This window comes from Tachypleus tridentatus, chromosome 6 (genome assembly GCF_004210375.1).
Source record: "Tachypleus tridentatus isolate NWPU-2018 chromosome 6, ASM421037v1, whole genome shotgun sequence".
Classification (NCBI taxonomy): Eukaryota; Metazoa; Arthropoda; class Merostomata; order Xiphosura; family Limulidae; genus Tachypleus; species Tachypleus tridentatus.
In genome coordinates this window covers 143,746,040-143,769,329 of record NC_134830.1, presented here as the reverse complement: position 1 = coordinate 143,769,329, position 23,290 = coordinate 143,746,040, and the positions used below count along the sequence as shown (strand labels likewise).

Here is a 23,290-nt window from a genome sequence, read left to right as displayed (position 1 = left end):
TTATAGAATGGCTGGGTTTTTCAAATACAAACTTTTAACTTATGGCTCCATCATCTATTGACCGATTTGAGATCTAATTACAATTGATATTGATGTATTTGACCATGCCCAAGGTTCTCATAGATTAATGTATTTTCACCCTATCCAAAAAAAGTTTCGATTTGATGGTAGGCTCGTAGAGATTTTGATGAGTAATGAAACCGAATTGGGTATAAACGTGCCCTAAGTTTGATTTTGTTAGCGCACAAAAATACAGCTAATAAAAAATAAGAAGAAAAAGGCTCATAAATTAATTTACCCTAATCCTGCTTAAAATAATTTCAAGTGTCGCAACTACTGAGGTTTCCCTCTTGTTTAAGGTATATATTTGTTTCGTCGGTCACAGACAAGTTAAAGTTTATTTACTAATCACACAGCAATAATATTTTATACTGAAATTCGGTGATGATAAGGGACAAAGCGTGACCTAATGGTTAGCGTTGAGAACTGTTAATCCGAGGTTCTGTGGCTCACGTTCTGTTTCTACCTACATAAAATATCAGGTCATCCCTTAAATGATGTCCGATTTTAGGTGCAGAAAAAGATAAAGGACTTCAAAAACACTTTTAATATTATTTAATCAATAATGTATGTCCCATTATTATTAATTATTTCCTACCAACGATTCACAAGCTTCTGAATGCCACTTCTATAAAATTCTTGGGGTTTGGCGGAAAAGAATGTAGAGAGGATAGTTTTGACATCTTCATGTGTTCCAAGTTCTTTTCCGTCAAGGTAGTTCTGTAAACTTCGGAATAGTTCGGAATAGCACAAGAATGCAGAGAAGTGCAAATGTCCACTCTTGCTCTAAGGTTGGCTTTTGTCAAATCATGGGAGACCAATTTTCCAAGTGTTGACACCTTTTCAAACTATTGCAGGTGACGGGCTGTGATTTAGCCAGTTTATCTGCACTGATCCATTGTCTACAGTGCTTAACATTTTTATAAAACATCTATTTTTCATCTCCAGTCACTAACCTGTAAAAAAAAAGTTGAGTTACGCTCATAAGAGCAAATGTTCATTCTTGTTCTAAGGTTGGCTTTGTCAAATCATGGGGACCCATTTTCCAAGTTTTGACACCCTTCTAAGCTATTGCAGATGACGGTGAACTGTTGAATGGGTTGAATTAAGCTTCTGTGCCAGTTCTTCAACTGTTACAACACAATCTTCATCAAGTGCAGCTAGCGGCAAGTCATCATTAAACTCAACAGAACGACCTGAACGTGGTGCATCACTTAAGCTGTAGTTACCTGATCTGAACTTCTGAAACCACCTTCAACATTTTCTTTCATTGAGAGCCTCCGCACCAGAAACACCTTCAATGTTTCGTGTAGTTTCTGCTGCACTATTGCCTTTTAAACTCATAAAACATTATATGCCTAAAGTGCTCCTCAGACACATCCACCTTCATAAGGGTTTATTTGATTAATGATCTGAAAAAGTGTAGTTTCTTTTATTTCTCTGAACATTTTTATACACGCCCTACTACATATCTTAGTCATTAAAGCCTTCTACAAAGACAGAAATTATGATACACTTTCTGTATTAAATTTTCGGACATTACTTATGGGATGACCTGATAATAACAAATCGCGCTTCTGACTGTGCGTTGTAAGATAGATGGTAAAACTTCACTATCCGGTCTGACAAGAGTAGGTTAAGGGTTGGCGGTCGGTGGTTTTGCCTAACTGCTTTCACTCTAGTCTATTACTTCAGGCCCAGCGTGACCAAGTGGTTAGGGCGTTCGAATCGTAATCTGAGGGTGGCGGGTACGAATTCCCATCACATGAAATATGCGCGTCCTTTTAGCCATGAGACGGAGACGTTATAATGTAACAGTCTACTAGCTGGTAAAAGAGTAGTCCAAGACTTGGCAGCGGGTGGTGATGACTAGCTGCCTTCCCTCTAGTCTTACACTGCTAAACAAGGGACGGCTAGCACAGATAGCCCTCGTGTAGTTTTGAGCGAAATATAAGAAACAAACAATCTGTTACTTCAAATTTGGGGACTGTAGCGCCCTATCGTCTTTGTGTAGTTTTGCACAAACTTCAACATGGGAAATGTTTGAAACTCACAAAAAATGTTCACAATTCATAAATGCCCTGTTTCGTCGAACTCTCACTGTCTACGACACATAGCATCATACTTTCTGAACATTATTTTAAATCTCTACCAAGAAAGTTATACCGGCGGATAAATTTTAACACAATTTTTAATTGGCCCTTTAGATTAAAACACTTCTTCAAAAGAACCTATTTTATTTCTCTTTTTTCTTGGACAGTCCCCGTAAATATATGTGTTTTGACTGAAAAGCCATCTGTAGCGGAAAAAGTAAAATGACTTATTTCTATTTGCCTTCTCAGATTGTTGTCAAAATTTCATGTGAATAATTCATGTTTGAATAGAACACAACATAAAAAGTTTATTGAACAGTGAAAATGAACACTTCTTGACCTATTCTTGTGATAAGTTAGTATAGTAATAAGGGTTAAATGATAAAGTTCAACGTTAATCTGAAATAAATATTAAAATATTTGATAACGTTATTTAACATAATCTCCTGATATCGTGTAATAATGGCGTATATTCTCGCATAGTCAGTGAAATTAGTGATGAATTAATTTCAAATGTTTCGTTAGCCCACAGCCTATAAAATATATTGACTATTTTATCGCTACAGTGTTTCTTATTCTATTTACCTTTGTTATATTTCCTATATGAAAGCTATATGATTGAATTCATATATATAAAATACAATTCTTAAAAGAACTTGCTAAAATTTGTAACAATCGTATAAATATGTAATAAAACCTTTCCTCTTTTTTTTTCTTTATTCTGTACCGGTTTAAGTATTTTTAAGTGTTATATCATATTTCTTTCATTAGCACTAATTTGGGTTCAAATATGTTAACTTTAGTTTTCTTTTTCGTTATCCAACCCCCAGTAGCAACGCATAAATACAGAGAAAGAGAAAGAAGTGAAAAAAAATCATTACGTCTAGCCGGTTACACATTATAGATCGGATGCGCAAAGCTTTAGGAAGAGTTGATTGGTTGGTTTTGAGGTTCATGAATTTCTCTACATCGTCGAGTAAAACAGTTAATTGATTCTCTATAGGTTTGGTTAGAAGAAAGTAGGGCGCTAATAATTTCGTCATTATTGTTTTATTTTTCACCCGTAAGTAACTTGCACCAATTATTTACTTTTAGTTTTCATTTTGTAGTTATTTTACTATAGAATAGGTGGATAATCTTTATAATCCATCGACAATTACTGAATAAATCACCGAATCGGTGTGACACGCCCAAAACGACAAATCACAAAATAGCGATCATCAAGAGCCCCTGCAAGCAAATATTCTTTTGCCGCCTTTTTATAAGCACAAAGTGATCAGAAATTGAACCGTTCGTTTGTAGTGGATCTGTTGTAGAATCATTCTTGGTCAGGTAAAGTAATTAATTGGTTGAGAAAGCGTTTTATGTCTTCAATTAAGAGTTTGATGATAATGTAATTAGGTTTATAATAGTATTTAAGTCTAAGGTTGGATTTTATTATGCATAATAAAGTGAATATTCTGATTAACAGTTATACACATATATTGTGATTTGGTTAATGCGGTATTAATAGTGTAAATAGTAATTGTTAAGATACAATTTAACCTATGTAACGTTATTAGTAATATTATTAATTTTCATATAAGTAAAGTGTCAAAACTGTTTTTAAGTTTTTTAAACTAAATTTAAACTTCAAAGATGAAACCTTAATATTTAAGGGCTAAGCCTTAGTCCTGTACTACCACTACTACTACTAGCAGTTGTAAAAACGGACTTCAGTTACTAGTTTAACAGAAATAATTGATTTTTTAAGTTTTCGGTGCATTACACTAACTAATTCCTATTTAATTTGGACTGCTTAAAGTACACCTGAGATTAAATAGTTCGGAAACAGTTCTGTATAGGTCAATGTTTATCAAATTAAACCAAGTTGGATGTGGTAGTGGTAGACTGGAATTTAGAAAGTATAACCGTTTTAGGCTACACAAAATTAATAGTCATAGCTAACTTTTATTTACACCCCACCATTATATACTGCTTTTACTGTATTTCACCACCTTATTATTTTGATCTGGTAATTCACATTTAAATGTATCTAATGGCTATTGTATGATAAAATGTAACAAAGCTAGTAATAATGTAATGAAGTGTAAATCAAGCTGTTATTATTTATATGCTTGCTACGCTTTCTCTGTAAATTCGTTAAATTTACAGCGTGCACAACATCCACAGACTAACCACCTTGTTAGAAAAATAAAACTCTTAGCTGAAGATGACTCCTATCCTGCCAAAATTTATATTTTTATACCCTAGTCTTACTATTATCATCATAAAATATGAAGAAAGATGATATATGAACACAGTTCTTTTAAACATTTTAAGTACATCAATCAGTTTCTATCAGACTTCCAGAAATCCAATAAAATAATTTTTGGATATCTTATCTTTTATGAGAACCCCTCTATCCCAAGCACCATTCTAGTAACTTTTCTGAACCCTTTCCACCAATTCAATATCCTTTCTGAAGCATCCCTCAGTGGTATGTCTGCAGACTTGCAATGCTAAAAACTGGGTTTCAATACCTGTGGTGGGCAGAGCACAGCTAGCCCATTGTGTGGCTTTGTGCTTAATTCAAAACAACAACCTTCCTGGAGCAAGGAGTCCAAGACTGGACATAGTATTTTAAATGTGACCTTTACAGTGAAATTAAAACCTTTTTCACCTATATTCAATATATCTAGATACATCCAAAAATCCTATTTGTCCTACCACTAGTAACATTTAGAAAGTATAACCGTTTTAGGCTACACAAAATTAATAGTCATAGCTAACTTTTATTTACACCCCACCATTATATACTGCTTTTACTGTATTTCACCACCTTATTATTTTGATCTGGTAATTCACATTTAAATGTATCTAATGGCTATTGTATGATAAAATGTAACAAAGCTAGTAATAATGTAATGAAGTGTAAATCATTGTGTAAAGCAGCAGCATCCTCTTCACAATCAGCATCAACCAAGACCTTAATCTGCAAGTTTAAGTGACGTATTGACTGTTCCTTCATCTATGTCAGTGATGTAAATAAAAATGTCCTAAGACTGAACCCTGAGACACCTCACTTGTGACATTAATCCAGTTTGATTGAACTCTATTTATAATAACCCCTTGCTTTCTATCATCCAGTCACTCTTCTATCCAATTTGCTAATTTACCCTCCACACCTATATAGAACTTTATATACAAACAAGCCTTTTGTGTGATGTAACGTTTTCAAAAAATGTCTAAGACTTTTAAGCAAGATATTCCCTTGGAAATCACGTTGACTTGAATAAAGTTCTAATCTTTGTTAAATGACTTTGCAAAGTATTTTTAACAGACTTTCAACAACTTCTCCCAACTGATGGATCTATAATTACTGGAACAATATTTATCACCTTTTTTGGAAATGGGAGTTACATTAATTAATTTCCAATCCTCTATTCAAGGACCAAACAAAATAATAATAAAAATTGCATATTCAATCTTTAACCTACATCAAATCCCTCAAGGAAATTGTGGTTCAGAATTTTAATTTTTTAAGTTTCCTAATATTTTCGTAATCAGCTAGGAATTACTGTAGTTATCTTGTTTGATCTTTTCTCTGTCTTCCATGATGTGGAATACTTATTGTCTAAATCTTTGTTAGGGAAAAGTAAAAATTACCTAGTGCCGTCTCATAACCCTCGGATACTAGCCTTCCTTTATCATCCCTCATTCTGACATTTTGTTTACAGTTAATGTTTTTAAAAGAAATCCTTACTGTTAATTTTTACATTTTCAACCAAGCTCTTGTTGTACGTTGTTTATGATGATGTAATTTCTAACTTAATCTTTTACACCTTCCATCATACGAGTCAACTTAAAACTTCTTTGTGATGCTTTCTGTTAATTTTAAGTCTTGTATCCTTTGTGAGCTGACCTGGTTTACTTACTGTCAGTTACCCTTTTCTTTCTATCAGGAATATGCTTACTATGAATATTTTAAAAAATTTCCATACACAAGTGTCTCCAAACAAGTCAGCTCCAACTAAAAATGGATAATTCTTGTTGCATCCCTTTGGAACTTATAACCAAAGTATTATACCTTGTGATATATGCAGCAAAACATCAAACCTAACAGAACATTAATCAGTTGCACCCAGATGTTTCCCAGCTTATACCCTTTTGATCATTCCTACATTTGAAGTTAACAATAAATATAAATTAGCATTGTTTCTAGTGGGTTCCTTGACTGATTGGAGAAGAAAGCCAACCTGAACAGTTTTCAAAAACCTTCCTTGTGGTTTGACTAGCATTTCCCACTCTATATTCCTGAAATTAAAATTACTCAACTGTGACTTTATTAATAACTGAATTCTTAATCTCTCTAATTTCATCTGTATCATTTAGTGGTATGTAACAAATTCCTACTGGGTCTTTCTTTTTTACCTTTATATCTACCAACAGAAACCAAAATAGATTGTTTCTCATTACTGTCAGCTCTAATATCATCAACTTCAACAGGATCTAACTTGTATAGACTGTAATCCTCTATTTCAAAGAAACTTGTCATCAGAAATCTATCTCTTACCATGTTTGTTATTAACATATCAAAATCCTCCATTACTACCAATGTTCTAAATTTCATTTGATTTCTTGTACTTTTAGTGTTTACAATAGCAACTGCCAAGATTATAACTCCTTGTGTACTTACTCTACTGAAGTTTTCTGTGCATCTTTTTGTGGTTGATTTTACTACTGGGTAGGTAATGGTTCAGAGATGATTGTAGCATTTGGAATGTGAAGAAATATTTAGTAACTTAAAATAGTTGTGTAATATGGATGAGTATAAGTTTATAAGCATTCTTCTACTTGAAACTTAATTTCCAAATTGCATATTTAGGTTCATTACAACTGATTCGTTCCCTCTATCAGAGGTTAATTTTGTGCTTAATGTTTCAGAAAATCAAGTAATAAAAGATGCGTGAATGTATCAGTATCCACGTTGGTCAAGCTGGTGTCCAGATTGGGAATGCATGTTGGGAACTGTACTGTCTGGAACATGGCATTCAACCCGATGGTCAGATGCCAAGTGACAAAACTATCGGTGGAGGAGATGATTCTTTCAACACATTCTTCAGTGAAACAGGAGCAGGAAAGCATGTGCCCCGAGCTGTTTACGTCGATCTGGAGCCCACAGTAGTTGATGAGGTTAGGACTGGTACCTATAGACAACTTTTTCACCCAGAACAGATGATAACCGGCAAAGAGGATGCAGCCAACAACTATGCTCGAGGTCATTACACCATTGGTAAAGAAATAGTTGACCTGGTGCTGGACAGGATCCGTAAACTGGCTGACCAGTGTACAGGACTCCAAGGTTTCCTAATCTTTCATAGTTTTGGTGGTGGTACCGGCTCAGGGTTCACCTCTTTGTTGATGGAAAGGTTATCTGTGGACTATGGAAAGAAGTCAAAGTTGGAGTTCTCAGTGTATCCAGCTCCTCAGGTTAGTGTCTTTTGAGTATGTTTGAAAAATACAGTAAGTACATAACAATATTAATGTATACCCAGATTCAAACCTGCAATTTTGTTTAAATATGAAATCTGTAGAATTTCCAAATTTTTGAACTTCAATCTATTTTCAAAACAGTGTTCTACCAGAATGTTAAGAATTGATGTTTGCAAGCTGTTAATGAATCTTACTAGGATAAAATGATCATATTTATTGTTGTTGGATTAATGACCTTCCAGAATTTCTCACGCACATTTCTGTTATGTAGGTAGCAACTGCTGTTGTTGAGCCTTACAACTCCATTCTGACCACCCACACTACCTTGGAGCACTCGGACTGTGCGTTCATGGTGGACAACGAGGCCATATACGACATCTGTAGACGCAACCTTGACATTGACCGCCCAACCTACACAAACCTGAACCGATTGATTGGCCAGATCGTTTCTTCTATCACAGCTTCTCTGAGGTTCGATGGAGCTTTGAACGTCGATCTCACCGAGTTTCAAACAAACTTGGTGCCCTACCCTCGTATTCATTTCCCTCTTGTTACTTATGCACCAGTAATATCAGCAGAGAAGGCATACCACGAGCAACTTACAGTTTCGGAGATTACCAATGCTTGTTTTGAACCAGCCAACCAGATGGTGAAGTGCGACCCTCGACACGGCAAGTACATGGCCTGTTGTCTCCTGTATCGAGGGGATGTTGTCCCTAAAGACGTGAATGCTGCCATTGCTGCTATTAAAACAAAAAGAACCATTCAGTTTGTTGACTGGTGTCCAACTGGATTTAAGGTAATTCATTTTAATTTTACATGTGTATAATTACTTATAGGTTTCAGATTAAATTTGTTCTGATTGAAATGGTATACTAGTAATTCTTTTAAGTTTGTTTTGGATTTTCTTGTGTTCTTTGTCAGTTGGTCCTGTATCTTTTGACATCTGTGTGGCTTATGTAATATAATTTGTTTATAATCATCATAACTTCTTTATTTCTTCTGAAAAAGCTAATGTCACTGTAGTGTTGACTGACTTGGATAACTGGAAAATTTGTTAATGACTGTCAGACTTATTTATTAGATTTGATGTTCAACTAATTGGTCCTTCTCAAAGAAGACTTGGATAGTTGGGATAATTAGAAGCCCTGATTTTGATTAGCTTATTAACCCTTATTTGTCAAACTGAAGAATCTTCAAATAGTTGTAATGATTGAAAATAACTTTGTGTTTCTGATTAACTGATTTCATGTAACGCGAGACAGTGTAACTGATGCTCATGGGTAATTGAATTCATTGCCAAGTTATAACTACTTTTCTGGCTTATTTGGATAAGTGTAGCTTTCATGATTTCTAAGTTATTCAAGGTTATATTTCTAGCTCATTACATTCTGATGGTGGCTATTCTGCTAAAATCTTTTGTTTTGTTACTGTTTCATCATGTCTTGCCTGCATGTAGTGTGGAAAGCTAGTGAAATTTGCAAAATCAAACCTTTTATGTAATTAGACTTTAACTTGTGGTGTTCTGTAATTTATCTTTGGGTATGGTATGATTTGTGTGGCTGTAATACTGATTAAATTACACTTGGCCATAGTAATATTACAAAAATGGTTATTGCCATGTATTGATCTTGTCTTCAGGTGGGTATCAACTATCAACCACCAACTGTTGTTCCCGGAGGAGACCTTGCCAAGGTTCAACGTGCTGTGTGCATGTTGTCCAACACCACTGCCATTGCTGAAGCCTGGGCACGGCTGGACCACAAGTTTGATCTCATGTATGCCAAGAGAGCATTCGTCCACTGGTACGTTGGTGAAGGTATGGAAGAGGGAGAGTTCTCAGAAGCTAGAGAGGACTTGGCAGCACTAGAGAAGGACTATGAAGAGGTTGGTCTGGACTCGACAGAAGGAGCAGAAGACGAAGGAGAGGATGAATATTAAACTCTTTATTCTTTTTTATATATCCAAGGTAACTGTATTGGTTGCATGCTTTAATATACTTTAATATGCCTTCCATTTTTAGCTTCTCAAGTTCTGAAGTTTCTAGTCTTCCACATTTGGATTTTTGTATTTAATCATCTTTCTTGCATTTGCTATTTTCATGTGAGTTTTTCTTGGCTATTATTTATCTTGCCTAGACGAAAATAAATGCAAGTAAAAGGAAGTGTGTGTGTGTGTGATTAGTTTATCATAATTCTGTATTACTTCGAACTTAAGACGCACCCTTTTTTCAAATTTTTCCGAACTGAAAATTAGGGTGCGTCTTCCTTACAAAATATTTTATACTCTTCAAAAGTCTCTAACATCATTTTCCTCGAACAATAAAGATGTTTCAAAATAATCCTGCATTAGCAAACAAATTGGACTATTTTTTAAAAAGAACTTGACTTGGAAAGACTAAAAGTACAAAACGTCAAATTTGCAGTATCGGCTCCTCTAGCGGTGTTGTTGGATATCACCTTCCTTTTCTGGTCATTATTTCATTTTAAATGCACTAACATTTTCGATTCATTGAGATTTTTTTTTAAAGTGGGATGGATTTTAATTTCAAAGGAATACGGTATTAAATTTGGTTATCTGGGAAGAGACGGGTGGTTTTAAGGTAGCTGGCTCTCTTAACTTCGGGCACTTTTTAGTTTTTCATCATTTCAGTTCGAGTTTCAGAAGCAGTATGAAGGAGAATGCTATGATAAAAGTAGCTGCTTCTAGTGGTGGACGAGAAAATGGTTATTTTTAAAAATAAACTTTTTGTAATTAACGAACTTTCTAAAATTTATATCTTCAGGTATTGATCATATCCAAATAAGTTCATCAAAGTATTAGCTTGATGGGAGTGGGAATATAAAGTATACTCCACCTAGTGTTTGTTTTTTGTTCCTATTTGTAGAAATATACCAACTCCAAAATTCTTGACGAGAAACTTACTCGACATAAAAATGTATCTCGGGACGGCTGGTACGGGTATTAACTTTTACCAAAGTAAAGCGAAGAATAATATTAATCTGATGAAGAAGGTCGAAACTTTGTTCTCTGGTATATTTTGGTAAAAGTTTTTAATACACAAAATGTATTATAAAAATTAACTGGGTTGGAGTTTAAGTGCATGGTTGTATAATAACATTTTAAATGGCTATTATCAGGCACGTTTTAACATATTTTCACGTGAATATTACACGAGTTTTAGTGGATTTAGGAATTTTTCCACACAAAAATTTCTCTTGAGATTTTAGTGTGAGTAAACTCTATGAACGTTTTTGAGACAGGATTACAATAACCAAAAATTAAACCGTGAGTGATGGTTCTATGACAGTCTCTCCCACGAACTAAACTACTACGATCTCTCACCTCATTATCTAGACTTTGTGACTAAACTAAACCAAATAAGGATTTAGTTTAGAATACTACAATTACATAATTGTTTACCAAAGAAACGATTCCAGTTGTAAACTGAATCTGTATTTTTACCTAAATATGCACTCGGCTCTAAGCTTTGCCATCCCGTTACTACTTTAGGCTTAATGTAACAACACTTCACGGTACTCTTGTATCTCCACACGAAAATATGATTGTTAAGCTTACGTTTTGCAGTTTTAATAAGAAACGAACCCATAAAAGGCATTTTTGACATACTTTTACCCACTGTATACCAAACAATCTAAGTAAAAAGATATATGAACAAAATTTGCAAAGAGGCAAAAAAAAAACACATTATAGGTCTAACCAAAGGTGAATATCGAATTTTTAAAATTAAGTTTTGTATATATCGAATTGAAGCTATACGTTAAAATAAAAAGGTCATTTTAAAAGTCAACATTCTAAAAATAATTAACAATTTTTTGGATTACAGCTATGGACTTGTATATTTTTAAAATATGCATTATGATGTATTTGAAGTGGAAAATAAACAAAGAGAGTTGGCAAAAAAGGGCATGGAGTTGCATTTTTATCGTGGAGTAAGTAATATTTCGTGAAGTACAATAAGATAAGAACAATGAGATAACCATAGGTTGTTGTTACAGCATAACTCGAAATGTTCTTTGATTTATGAACTAGTCATCGTGTAGATACAAATATTTACACTCGGTGTGACGTGTCTTGTACTTCATACCTACAGCGACTTTAATGAGTTTTGGAATAATGTTTTTAGGCTGTTTTCTTTGAGTTTCCTTACTTTTGATTATATATTTCACGTTATTCTGAATTAAGTCGTGAAAAAAATCTCAAATGTGGTATTAAAACAACAAATTTATGATTATAGGATTTTTATAAATATTTCGAAATTACGATGAAAAACATCGCGTCTTTTAACGTTTCTTTGGTGCATGTTGGCACTATACGCACTTTTTGTGTTTGAAAAATAATTATATTTTTGGTAATTTTGTGCTTTGTTAATGATAGTAATATTTCTAAAAAGTTATGAACGATTTTGTACATATGAACAGATCTACCTGTAAGGATTTAATTGCATTCTATGATATACCGTTATGGATTCCAGTTGTTGCATCAAGTTCGAATCCAGTCATTTTACATGCTCGTCCTTCTAGTCGAAGGGGCGTTATAATGTAATGGTCAATCGCATTTTTCGTTGGTAGAAGGTGGTGTTTACTGGCTTCCAGGAGTGTCGACAGTCAACATGGCTCGCAGAACAAATAGTTATTTTCTCTTTCTAAACATATTAAACAAGAATTTCTAAATCATTATGGTAATACGCTCATAAACAAGGCAAAATTATAGCAGCAACAATTTGTAGCACACCATAAGAGTAAAAACGTTAATAAAGTAACAAAAATATCTATTAAACGTATTATTAACAACTATGTATTAATTATCACTCAAATTATTATTTCAGTTATTCTTAATGTATTAAGTGTCTATATGGAAAGCAAAGCCAAAAACTATGCCTTTTATGATTGAATGAAGATATAGCCTAAAGATGCTTTGTGGGCATTACGCGAAAATAAGAAGTGCGCCATTCGTAGTAGTGAAACCACGCCCTCTATTCTTCCTTCATCAATTATTCTTACTTAATATTAACATAATTTATCTCATCTCTTTCTTCTTTTTCTACGTAAGGACTTATGTCATTAAAAGTGTATATGGCCTACAAACTGTATATTTCTGTAAAGGAATTGGTTTTGCTATTTTGTAGGCTTAGTGTTAGAACAGTCGCGTAATTAAGGATATACAGAACAAGGTACTAAGTAGAAATCATTTATCGTCTAAAAAGAATATAACATAAAACTAGCTGAATTCAGTCAATAGTTTATTTAGTGTAAAAACCGATTTCTTCCCAGTTCTCAGAGGTAACCATGGCAACTTATAACTAAAAATTGGGGATTGAATAAAAACATCTGTTGGAAACAAAGATAATTATTAATAGGAAGAGGCAAGCGCATTCTTATACGATACAATAATAAGATAATTTAGGCAAATTTGAACACCCACCCATATTGTCACAGCGACATTTGGTGATTTCTTGGTACTGTTGACAGAAAGAAATATAGAGAGTAGATGACACCCCTACTCCCAGTGGCTGAACAGTAAGCTTCAAAAAACTAAATATAAGAGTTCAATCCATTACACCACCAATGAAAGACAAATCTGAACATATATTAATCACAGCGATTTTTAATTACCTCTAAATAACATTTGACCATTTATTTCTTTACTTTGACCGGAAACTATAATTATATACCTTAAATCCCAGATAAGTAGTGTTTTGTTATAACGTGGACTGTAGTATATAACCTATGTGTGAGATTTGTTCCCCATCAAAATCACTTCTTTCTTCGTGAAAGCATAGCTAACATGTCCAGTCTAATACCTAGAAAAATAATCGCAAAACTATTAATCTAACTGACGAAACATTAGGATAAAATAGCTAGTAATATAACTGATTATAGAATAAAAAAGTGTGTTGGTGAGGCGTGATTATCCGCTTTAACAGGTTCCAACTATTTTTACTTAATTGGAATCCACTGTACGTAAGCAATTAGTAGAATAATTGGGGAAGGAGTTAATAACATTTCAACTTTTATTTAAATAGACAGGATAGGTTGTGTTTAAACTTCACGTGAGGTTTATACATTATTCCGCGTCTATATTACACACTAATTGTTTAATGTCTCAAAAAGTCTATTATAATTTAATACTGCAGCTATTTCATCTTCTATTTTTAGTGTAGTGCATTATTAACAACTTATGATCAAAGCAAGCTACTCACAGATCAGAACGAAACGTTACACAGTAATTACTATAAATAGTTAAATAATCTAACAATTTAATCTGTTATTATGTGTAGCGTAAAAGTGCAACTATGTGACTTAGGGTGTAGTATTATTGTTTAACTTTTAGAAATTAAGAATTGTTAGGTCTCTTTATTAGCCAAAGACCTAAAAATACGAACTTTGATTACCTTTTGTGGCAAAGTAGAACGATATAGGAAAAGTAAATGCTGCATATTTGGTGTTATATGTTTTATCAGTGATAGCCTGACCAAAAATGATAATGTTAATAATTGACATTCCCATGCGGAAAGTACGTATTATCCAGCGACACCAAAATTATAGACCCATATAAATAATAATTTCATATTAGTAAATAGGAAATGTAAACCTAACTTTTTATAGATCTTAAACACATAGTTTAATAGGCTGGAGTATGCCTGATGTTATATTACCTTGTTTGTTTTTTACTTATGCGCTATCTTGGGAGAGAAGGAAACTTTTAAAATGTTGTGTTGTTACTTGTTCGTTAAGAAATGCTAAAAGAACAAGGAAAAGTATTCTTTTATAACACTTCACAACTCAGTTTATGCTTTTTACCTGAAAAATTTATTCTAAGCAACTTTTTAATTGTTTCTTGGATAAAACTTGAATAATTACAAGAGCGACACGAGAGAACATTAAAAACAGCGTAATGTTAAGTTTGAGTGTCAGATATCAACTAGGCCTAGATTCTGTAACGTTTGCTAGAGCAAACTAAAACAATCTGAGTGCTAATGATTTCATGATTTATCGCTCCGCTAACGTACAGATTGACAACAATTTTGTATTTCAAGCTACGTAAGAGTATTTGTGTTTTTTTGTGGGGCTTTAAAGCTCTTATAATCTACTGATTAGTCATACCACCCTCTGTTTACAACGAAGTAGACAGTGTTCTGCAACTATCTGGAGGCCATAAGCTTGGATTACGTAAGATGAATTTCTTTTATTAAGCTTACGCATGTATCATGACTATGCTTTAGTATTTCACAGTGAACAGCATCCTGTTGGCTGTGTTTGGATTAAGTCAAGTTTATCGCGTACAACGTGTAAATGTTTCATAGCCTCTTGTATGAACATTATTAAAAATAGTTTTCTTGGTGTTGCCTTATTGTTTTGTGAGTAGGGTTACCAGATTTCTAGCGTGAAAAAACTGGGATATTTCTTTTACATACTGAATGGCACTGTAACAGTAGTAAATGTTTAAGGATTTTTTGTGTAACTTTGTGTTTTAGAAACGAGAAAAACCAAACTTGTAGCAGTTTAAATTATAATTTATTTTTTTACGTTAGTTAATGTTTATTGCATCGCGTTTTAAAACTAAAGCAGATTTGTTAAAAATAATAAATTGGATAAAAACGCGGCTCAGTTGTATTGAATCTGCTCAAAAGAAAAATCTAAGGGCTCGTATTTTTCGCGTCAGGGCAAGTCTTCAAATCTCAATTTGTACAGGAGTTTAATGATAGGTTATGTTAAGGAAACGTAGCAGGGAGCAAATGAATGTGATGAAGTGTAATCTGTCTTTGTCAACTAATACGCTAAGTGAAATTTAAAAGGTTTGTATAGTGACAAACTATAAGTTTCAAACGGAAAAGTTTAATACTTTTATTGTTTCTGATCAGGAAAAATATGGTCCCAGACTTTTCGGACATCATGTATATGTATAAGGTTAAAAATCAGGACGTCTGGTAAGACTTTTTATGAATAACTACCAGTCCTCAAAATGACGCGTGGCTCGTTAATAGAACACGAGTAACTCGAGGATATTTTCAATGATTATGTTCACGAACGTCAGCAGTATAAAAAAAAGTGGCGTATATCTCTGCTTAGTTATATAACGTTTGTCTTAACGAAGTAACTAACCCCTTCCTATAATTATGTAAAACCGTAAATAAGTATTTTAACAAGAAACTCGAATGTAGATAGTCACGATAAGGTAATATAATGGATTAAAGATGACGAAGTAACATCCATGTGATGAATCGCATTGAAAATAGTGTCGAGACAACAGCGAAAATGAATAGACTCGAAATAATAGTGACAATTACAAAAAAAAATAATAAAAAAGACAGTGGCTTTAATGAAAATGAAGGGTCTCAGAATATGAATAAATATAATAACATATCTACTTTGACTTCAAAGAGATTCTTACGAAAGAAATTTTCTGGTTTTTACACGTATTTAAATATTTTTACTGGTGACTCAGAAACAAAAGGAGGCTCGTCATGGCCAAGCGCGTTAAGGCGTGCGACTCGTAATCTGAGGGTCGCGGGTTCGCATCCCCGTCGCGCCAAACATGCTCGCCCTTTCAGCCGTGGGGGTGTTATAATGTTACGATCAATCCCGCTATTCGTTAGTAAAAGAGTATCCCAAGAGTTGGCGGTGGGTGGTGATGACTAGCTGCCTTCCCTCTAGTATTACACTGCTAAATTAGGGACGGCTAGAACAGATAGCCGTGGAGGATCTTTGTGCGAAATTAAAAAAAAACTAGAAACAAAAGAAAGCACAAGTTGATGTCTTCAGTGAGCGAAGTTAGAGTTTAGTATATACATATATTTTTTTGCTAAGTGTAAGAAACAAAGTATATATCAAGATATTAACATTACCTGAACAATTAACATATCTCGTTGTACAAAATTATATCATACCAAACAATGATTAAAGTATGCAGATAAACTAGCATTTACAATAAGTACAGGTAGGTGCAAAAATGTCGAACATTTGTTGAATCGAAAATTCGACCAACGGCAATGATGCATTCGTTAAGTAATAAATACAATATTAATTCTTAATTAATTAAGTGTAGCTATTATTGGTAACTGAAAAGAATTTTACTAACTAAATTAATTAAAAATTATTAAAATATATAACTGTGTGTGTTTCTTTTAGCAAGGGCACATTTGGCTATCTGCTGAGTCCACCGAGGGGAATATAATATATAAGAAACACAAATATATTGTTGTAACGGTTTCTGTTGTTGGACGGGTTCTTTTTTGATTATGCGTTAAAAATAGGTCCTTGGTGGAACAGCACTATGTCTGAGGAATTACAAAGCTAAAATCTAAGGTTCGATTCCATACTGTAGATGCAGAAGATAGTCCAATGCGGCTTTACTCTAAAACAAACAACCTGCAAAGTAATTTCAGTCCAGTTATTCTTAACGAGTTATTTATTTCTTTGACTATAATGCGAACGTTTTAACTCACAAATAAAACTTAAATTTTCTTTTGCATTTAAGATACAATTGAAGACAGACTAACGCCTTCGGTAACTTATCGACAGGATTGTAATGGACTCCCTAGCTAAATCTTCAATTAAGTTTTTGCAACTCGATTATTAACTGACTATCCAACAATGGCCTGACGCTTAGATATTATCTATTATTTCTCCAGGTGTTTAGAAAATTCGAGACGTCAGAAATTTCTAAATTCCACACATTATCATTACGTCATGCTCAAATTTCCTCCAACAAACAACGTATAACATCATAATTAATATATTAAGAAACATACCCTACAACAGTGAATATATATATATATATATATATATATACAGAATAAGAGTGTGTTTGTAAATGTGCCTGGCGCGGGTAGAAACTCGAAAACTTTAGTATCAGGTAACCTGTCATGGGTGAAAGTCTTGTAAATTTTTGGACCAGGAACCTTAACATAGGTGGAAGCCTTGTAAATTTTAGGACCAGGATCTTTAACATGGGTGGAAGCCTTGTAAATTTTAGGGCCTGGATCTGTAGCATGGGTGAAAGCCTTATACATTTTAGGACCACAGTCCCCAGCATGGATGAAAGTCTTGTAAACTTTAGGACCAGGGACCCCATCATGGATGAAAGCGTTGTAAACTTTAGGACCAGGGACCCCATCATGGATGAAGCCTTGTAAACTTTAGGACCAGGACCCCTATTATGGGTCAAAGCGTTGTAAACTAAACTATAGGACCAGAATCCCTAGCACGGATGAGAGCTTTGTAAATTTTAGAGTCCGGATATTCATAGTACGGATAAAAATCAACTTCGTAGTCAGACAGTTTCCTTTATGTTCTCTCGTAATCATTGCCTATCCAAAGTATCAAATATTGAGCATAAATATTATACCTTGACTGTTACATCAAAGGAAGATGTTTTGGTGTGATAGCATGGCTCTGAGGTCATGAAGGAACTTTATTTAACTTTTGTGAACTAATAGAAACGGTCACGATTTTAGCAAGTGTGCCTCTTTGTCACAAAACTTCTCCTGAATTATTCTAATTGCATCTTGACGATGACACAATTTGATGTGTATCTCTGGTTTGTTCCTGGTTTATTTTCACTGGATGTTGATTCATAAAGTTGGTGAGCAAATCTATCTCTTTCTTTCTATAATTCGTATCCTGACGTTACATTTTAGGTTTGGTTTTTGAATTTTGCGCAAAGCTACACGAGGCCTATCTGTGTTAGTCGTCCCTAATTTAGTAGTGTAAGACTTGAAGGAAGGCAGCTAGTCATCACAACCAACGCTTAAACTACTTTTTTTACCAATGAATACGTCCCCTGCTGGTACGGATTTACAACGCTAAAATTTGGGGTTCGATTCCTCTCGGTGGACTCAGATGATAGCTCGATGTGGCTTTGCTATAAAAAAAAAAAAAGCACACACACCAACGAATAGTGAGATTGACCGTAACATTGTAACGCCCTCACGGCTGAAAAGGCGAACAAGTTTGGTGTGACGAGGATTCGAACCTATGCCCCTCAGATTACGAGTTCAGCGCCCTAACTACCTGTCTATACCAGGCTTGACGTTTCATTTTCTTTTTCAAATAAACGTTTTCTATAAGAGATCCTGTTATAACGAACTTCATCTTATGATTTTGAAAAAAGCGTACAAAGTTTCCTCCAACTCGGATTTAAACTGTGGAGTCAGTTTTGTGCACAGATGAAAATTATTATCTTATATATGTAGATTAGCAACGAAAGTGTTTTTAAAATTTTGGCATTATTCCGAAAAACAAAACAAAACCAATAAACATTATGTTAAGCTGTGTCCTAACTTGTTCCGTCATCAGAGGGCTTAGTTAGATGAGCCCTAGCAGTGAGGATATGGTAAGTTACCAAATATTGTTAAACGATAATCCGCGAATATGAAATAAATTATTTATGAGTTTTTATAACATCAAGAGGTTTTCACGCTGTCATGAAGTGCTCTCTCGTGTCGGTGGTTAATCTCGCAATCTGTCAGTTAAAATCGGTATGTCACTTTTAACGATCAAGGATTATCACAGCTACAAGTTGTGTACCTTGTCTGGATGACAGCATCACAACAACAACGTCTGTATTATGACAGAATGGTGACTAGGAAATAATGTGTCAAGAAGTTCCATAACATGTTGTAATAACAGTTACAGATAAATCTGTAACCAGATCACGAATAAGAAACGTTAGAACAGATGATGTCATTTCTGATTAATACACCAGGCGTAAGAAGAGAACCATGTCAAATATTTAGTATTTTTAGACTCGGAGAAACCAGCAGTCATTTCAACTAAACATCTGCACAATCGTTAACTGTCTCAGTTACGAGCATGCGCTATTAGAAAGAACTATAGTGTAACAGTAGTCGAAAAGGTCGTCTGTTTTGTAGAAAATCGATCGTCGATGTTGGATGCACATGAATGCGTCTGTATGGACGAGATAAGTTAGAGTTAGAACAGAGATAACATAGAGTACTGTAGCAAATACACGGAATGAGAAAAAGACATTTATGTAAATAACTTCTATAACAGGGAAATTATAAAGGAAAGAAGAAACAATAGAAAATGTGCTTTCAGATATACAATTAAACTTAAATTTAACACTCCATTTTAGATATAAGAAACTGTGTGACTGTACAGAAAAAATTTACGTCTCACGAGTAATTCAGTTCTATTATTGCTCAGGGCACTTAACGTGAAAATATAAAGCAAGAGCCTACAAGTGTGAGTATCTTAAAAGGTTGGCATGTGTTTGTGTGTATATTTTAAGTGCCTACACATCTTGAAGGATTGGTTTGTGTGTATATTTTGAAGTACGTGTGTGTGTGTATATTTTAAAAGGGGTTAGGTACGTTACATTAAAACGATTTTGAAAATACATTTTTTTTTATATTTATTACCATAAACTGTACTTAGATTACCACGACTGAAGTTCGATTTGTCACAGGTCCCTTTCTAGATGATCGTAGCATCCCAAGTTGATCCATATTATTTTGTTGCTTTGTTATTAAGTACAAATTATACACCCATCTTTGAAATTCTAATTCCCGATCTGTATATATTTATTACTTTATTATATGAATATTTTGCATTGTTACTGGAAAACGCACCTTGAGGCCTTCGATGCACTATAAGACTGACAGCCAGCTCCTATATTCGGTGAGACGATAGTGGTCCAAGCGTTAGCGATGGATGCTATTAATTAACTACCTTCTCTACAGTCTATCATTTCGAAATTAGGGGTGGCTATATGCAGATAATCTTAGTGTAACTTTGCAAGAAATTCTGATACAAACAAAAAAGTTATTTAATTATAAACTCATTCCGAACTTACACCACAAAGTGATAATGATGTAAAAACCTACAAACAACGAAATCTTGAAGTCATTAATATTTGCTTCAAGAAATGAACATATGTCAGTAGCCATCTTTATTGTTTTCCATTTAAATGATGTTAAGTTTACTAGTGATGTTATGTCATATTAAAGATGGTTTCACGGCATATAACGCTCTAGTTTGGTCTTTAATAGCCATGATGAATAAAGTAACTTTGTTCATTGTATAACTTTGTGATAAAACAAACATATCGTTTTTAATTAATATTTTGCTTGAGTGGGTATTTGAAGACACAGTTCACATAAGCAGTCACATTATGGTATGTATTCCGTGAATTGTTTGTGTATCGCTAAATATTTATGAGGAAGTGAGCTTTATCAAGAAATAAAGTATCGTGCTGAGCCTGTCTCCCTCTAAGTTATTCAACAGTGAATCTGACCGCTTGTAACGCTAAAAATCAGGTGTTAATACAGGCGGTGGGCACAACACAGATAGCCCATTGTGTAGCTTTTCAAGCCCCTTTTATGGTTATAGTAAATGTTTGTTTTTGAAACGAAATATTTATTCATAAGTTTCAACCATTTTCGGTGTAATAATAACTTCGTTGTTTTAATGTCTACTTTAATACCCGTCATCTTCATTCACATCAAGCAAGCTAAATTAGCTAAGCCTGAATATACAGCGACTTCTAGTGGGCTACTGATGAAACTGTTAAATTATAATATCATTACGTCACGCCTTAAACTGAACGTCAGTTTTAGAAGAAATGTGAAATATTATGCATCCTTCTTATAATCTATATTAAAATTCCACCAGTGGCCACGCCTGTTACCTGCCTTATAAAATCCACATCACCAACACACAGAGATTTGTCATAAGTTGTTAGGGTGTGGTTACATGACTCACGGTTAAATCACTCGATTCAGCTGTCAGATGTTTCTTGGTGATTTATCTTCGTATGTACTAGTTATAATGTGTTTAAATATAAACAGTAATTAACAACATTATAAACACCTATGTAAGCTTTTGGTTTCTAGAGCACAGATAGCCCATTGTGTTTAATTCTAAACACCCGTAAGAAGGGAAACTCACAACGTCTTTATGTTTATTTTTTTTTTAATTTTGTGCAAAGGTACACGAGAACTATCTGCGCTAGCTGTCCCTAATTTAGTAGTACAAGACTAGAAGAAAATTAGTTAGTCATCACCACCCACCGACAACTCTTAGGTTATCATTTTACCAACGAAAAGTGGGTTAATTATAAACGCCACTATGGTCGAAAGGGCCAGCATAATCGGGAACAAGCTTTGAATCCACAGCTGGCGAGGCCCTAACCACAAAGCCCAGGATAACAGGTTACGTACGAACTGTAATATAATTTTATGTATTCACTACATTAAATCGAAGAGGAGCCACAAGATTATATCTCATATAATTTATTTGAATGACAACAAAACTTTGTCCACTACAAAGTTAATCTATTTTTAATTTGAAAACCCGATAGTTTGTAAAGTTAGGCTTAACTGATGCAGCTTTTGAAAGTGAACTAAGGGGATAGTTTATTAAAACAGTCATTTATATTTATTATTAAACAAAATAAATAGAATAGTTAAATTTATTTCGTTCACTGTAAACTTATTCTAGCTTCAATGTGAATCTAGTATTCCACGAGATATCACTAGAATTAGGCTTAACTAATGTAGTTTACTGAAGGTGAATGAAGAGGATAATTTATTAAAACAATTATTAAATCATGTATATTTATTATTAAACAAAATAAATAGAAGAAACTAGTAAAAATCTCGATAACTTTCAAACGCCAAATACTTGCTGTTCAAGATGGTGGTTATATTCCCATAACGAAAACACAACAATAATTATTATGTAATGAAAGCTAATATCTCTGAATACCGTAACATCAGTGTCGCTAGGCTATGAAAATAAGCGACTTCTTGATCTATCTTATATATAGTCGTTATCCGAAATAGCTGTAATTTCACGTAGGAGGTATTTAACGATAGTTATATACGTATGTGGAACTTGTTCAAATATTTATGTTTGCTAAAGGAAACCTTCATCCAACTCAGACTTGAATTATTAGCAAAACGACCTCTACTTAAAAAATGCTGCTCACCGGGATATGATGGTTGTTAAAACATTTTCGATTACTTATTCACTATTCTTAACGTATTTTTAAGGATCATTTGAATTCACAGTTGCTTTACCGATAAAAAAAAATTCCTGAAAGTCTTATAACACAAGCGTGCAAATTATAAATATACGTATTATGAGTATGCAGTATGAAAGTAATTATAGTTAAACTGGTAGTTTTGTTGCCCCTCTCGGTGGTTCGGCTTTAAAAATGAAGGTGTAACGCCATGGCCAGATGGCGCTAGAGTCGTAATATGAGGGTCGCGAGTTCAAATGCTTGCCGCACCAAACATGTTCGCTCTTTCAGCCATGGGGGCACTATAATGTGACGGTCAATCCCATTATTTGATGGTAAAAAGTAGCTTAAGAAGTGGGAGTGGGTGGAGATGGCTAATTGCCTTCCCTTACATTGCTAAATTAGGGACGGCTAGAGCAGGAAGTCTTCGTTTAGCTTTGCGCGAAATAAAAAAAAAACAATGTATAACGTTAAAATTTGAGACTCGAATCATGTAGTGGGAATACTGAAGGTAGCCAACTGTACAACTTTACACTTGGGAACAAACAATCACGTGCTCGATTTTGAAAACACAAAATGAATGCCATACAAAAACTGTAGTTAAAAGCAAGTTCACAAATGATTACAACCTCTTTCCGGGATGACTGTGGTAT

General features: G+C 34.0%; 1 protein-coding gene across 2 annotated transcripts; it reads left to right on the top strand.

The window, feature by feature from the left end:
- Positions 1–3,327: 3,327 nt before the first annotated feature.
- LOC143253929 (tubulin alpha chain-like) lies at positions 3,328–9,792 on the top strand. Of its 2 annotated transcripts, none has more exons than XM_076508541.1 (4): positions 3,328–3,485; positions 7,080–7,625; positions 7,900–8,427; positions 9,270–9,792. In XM_076508541.1, exons 2-4 carry the CDS (start codon positions 7,098–7,100, stop codon positions 9,567–9,569), a joined length of 1,356 nt encoding a protein of 451 aa, XP_076364656.1. In that variant the 5' UTR covers positions 3,328–3,485; positions 7,080–7,097; the 3' UTR covers positions 9,570–9,792. The 2 variants fall into 2 exon arrangements, with proteins under 2 accessions (XP_076364656.1, XP_076364657.1); XM_076508542.1 differs by lacking the exon at positions 3,328–3,485 and adding an exon at positions 6,807–6,879.
- Positions 9,793–23,290: the final 13,498 nt, after the last annotated feature.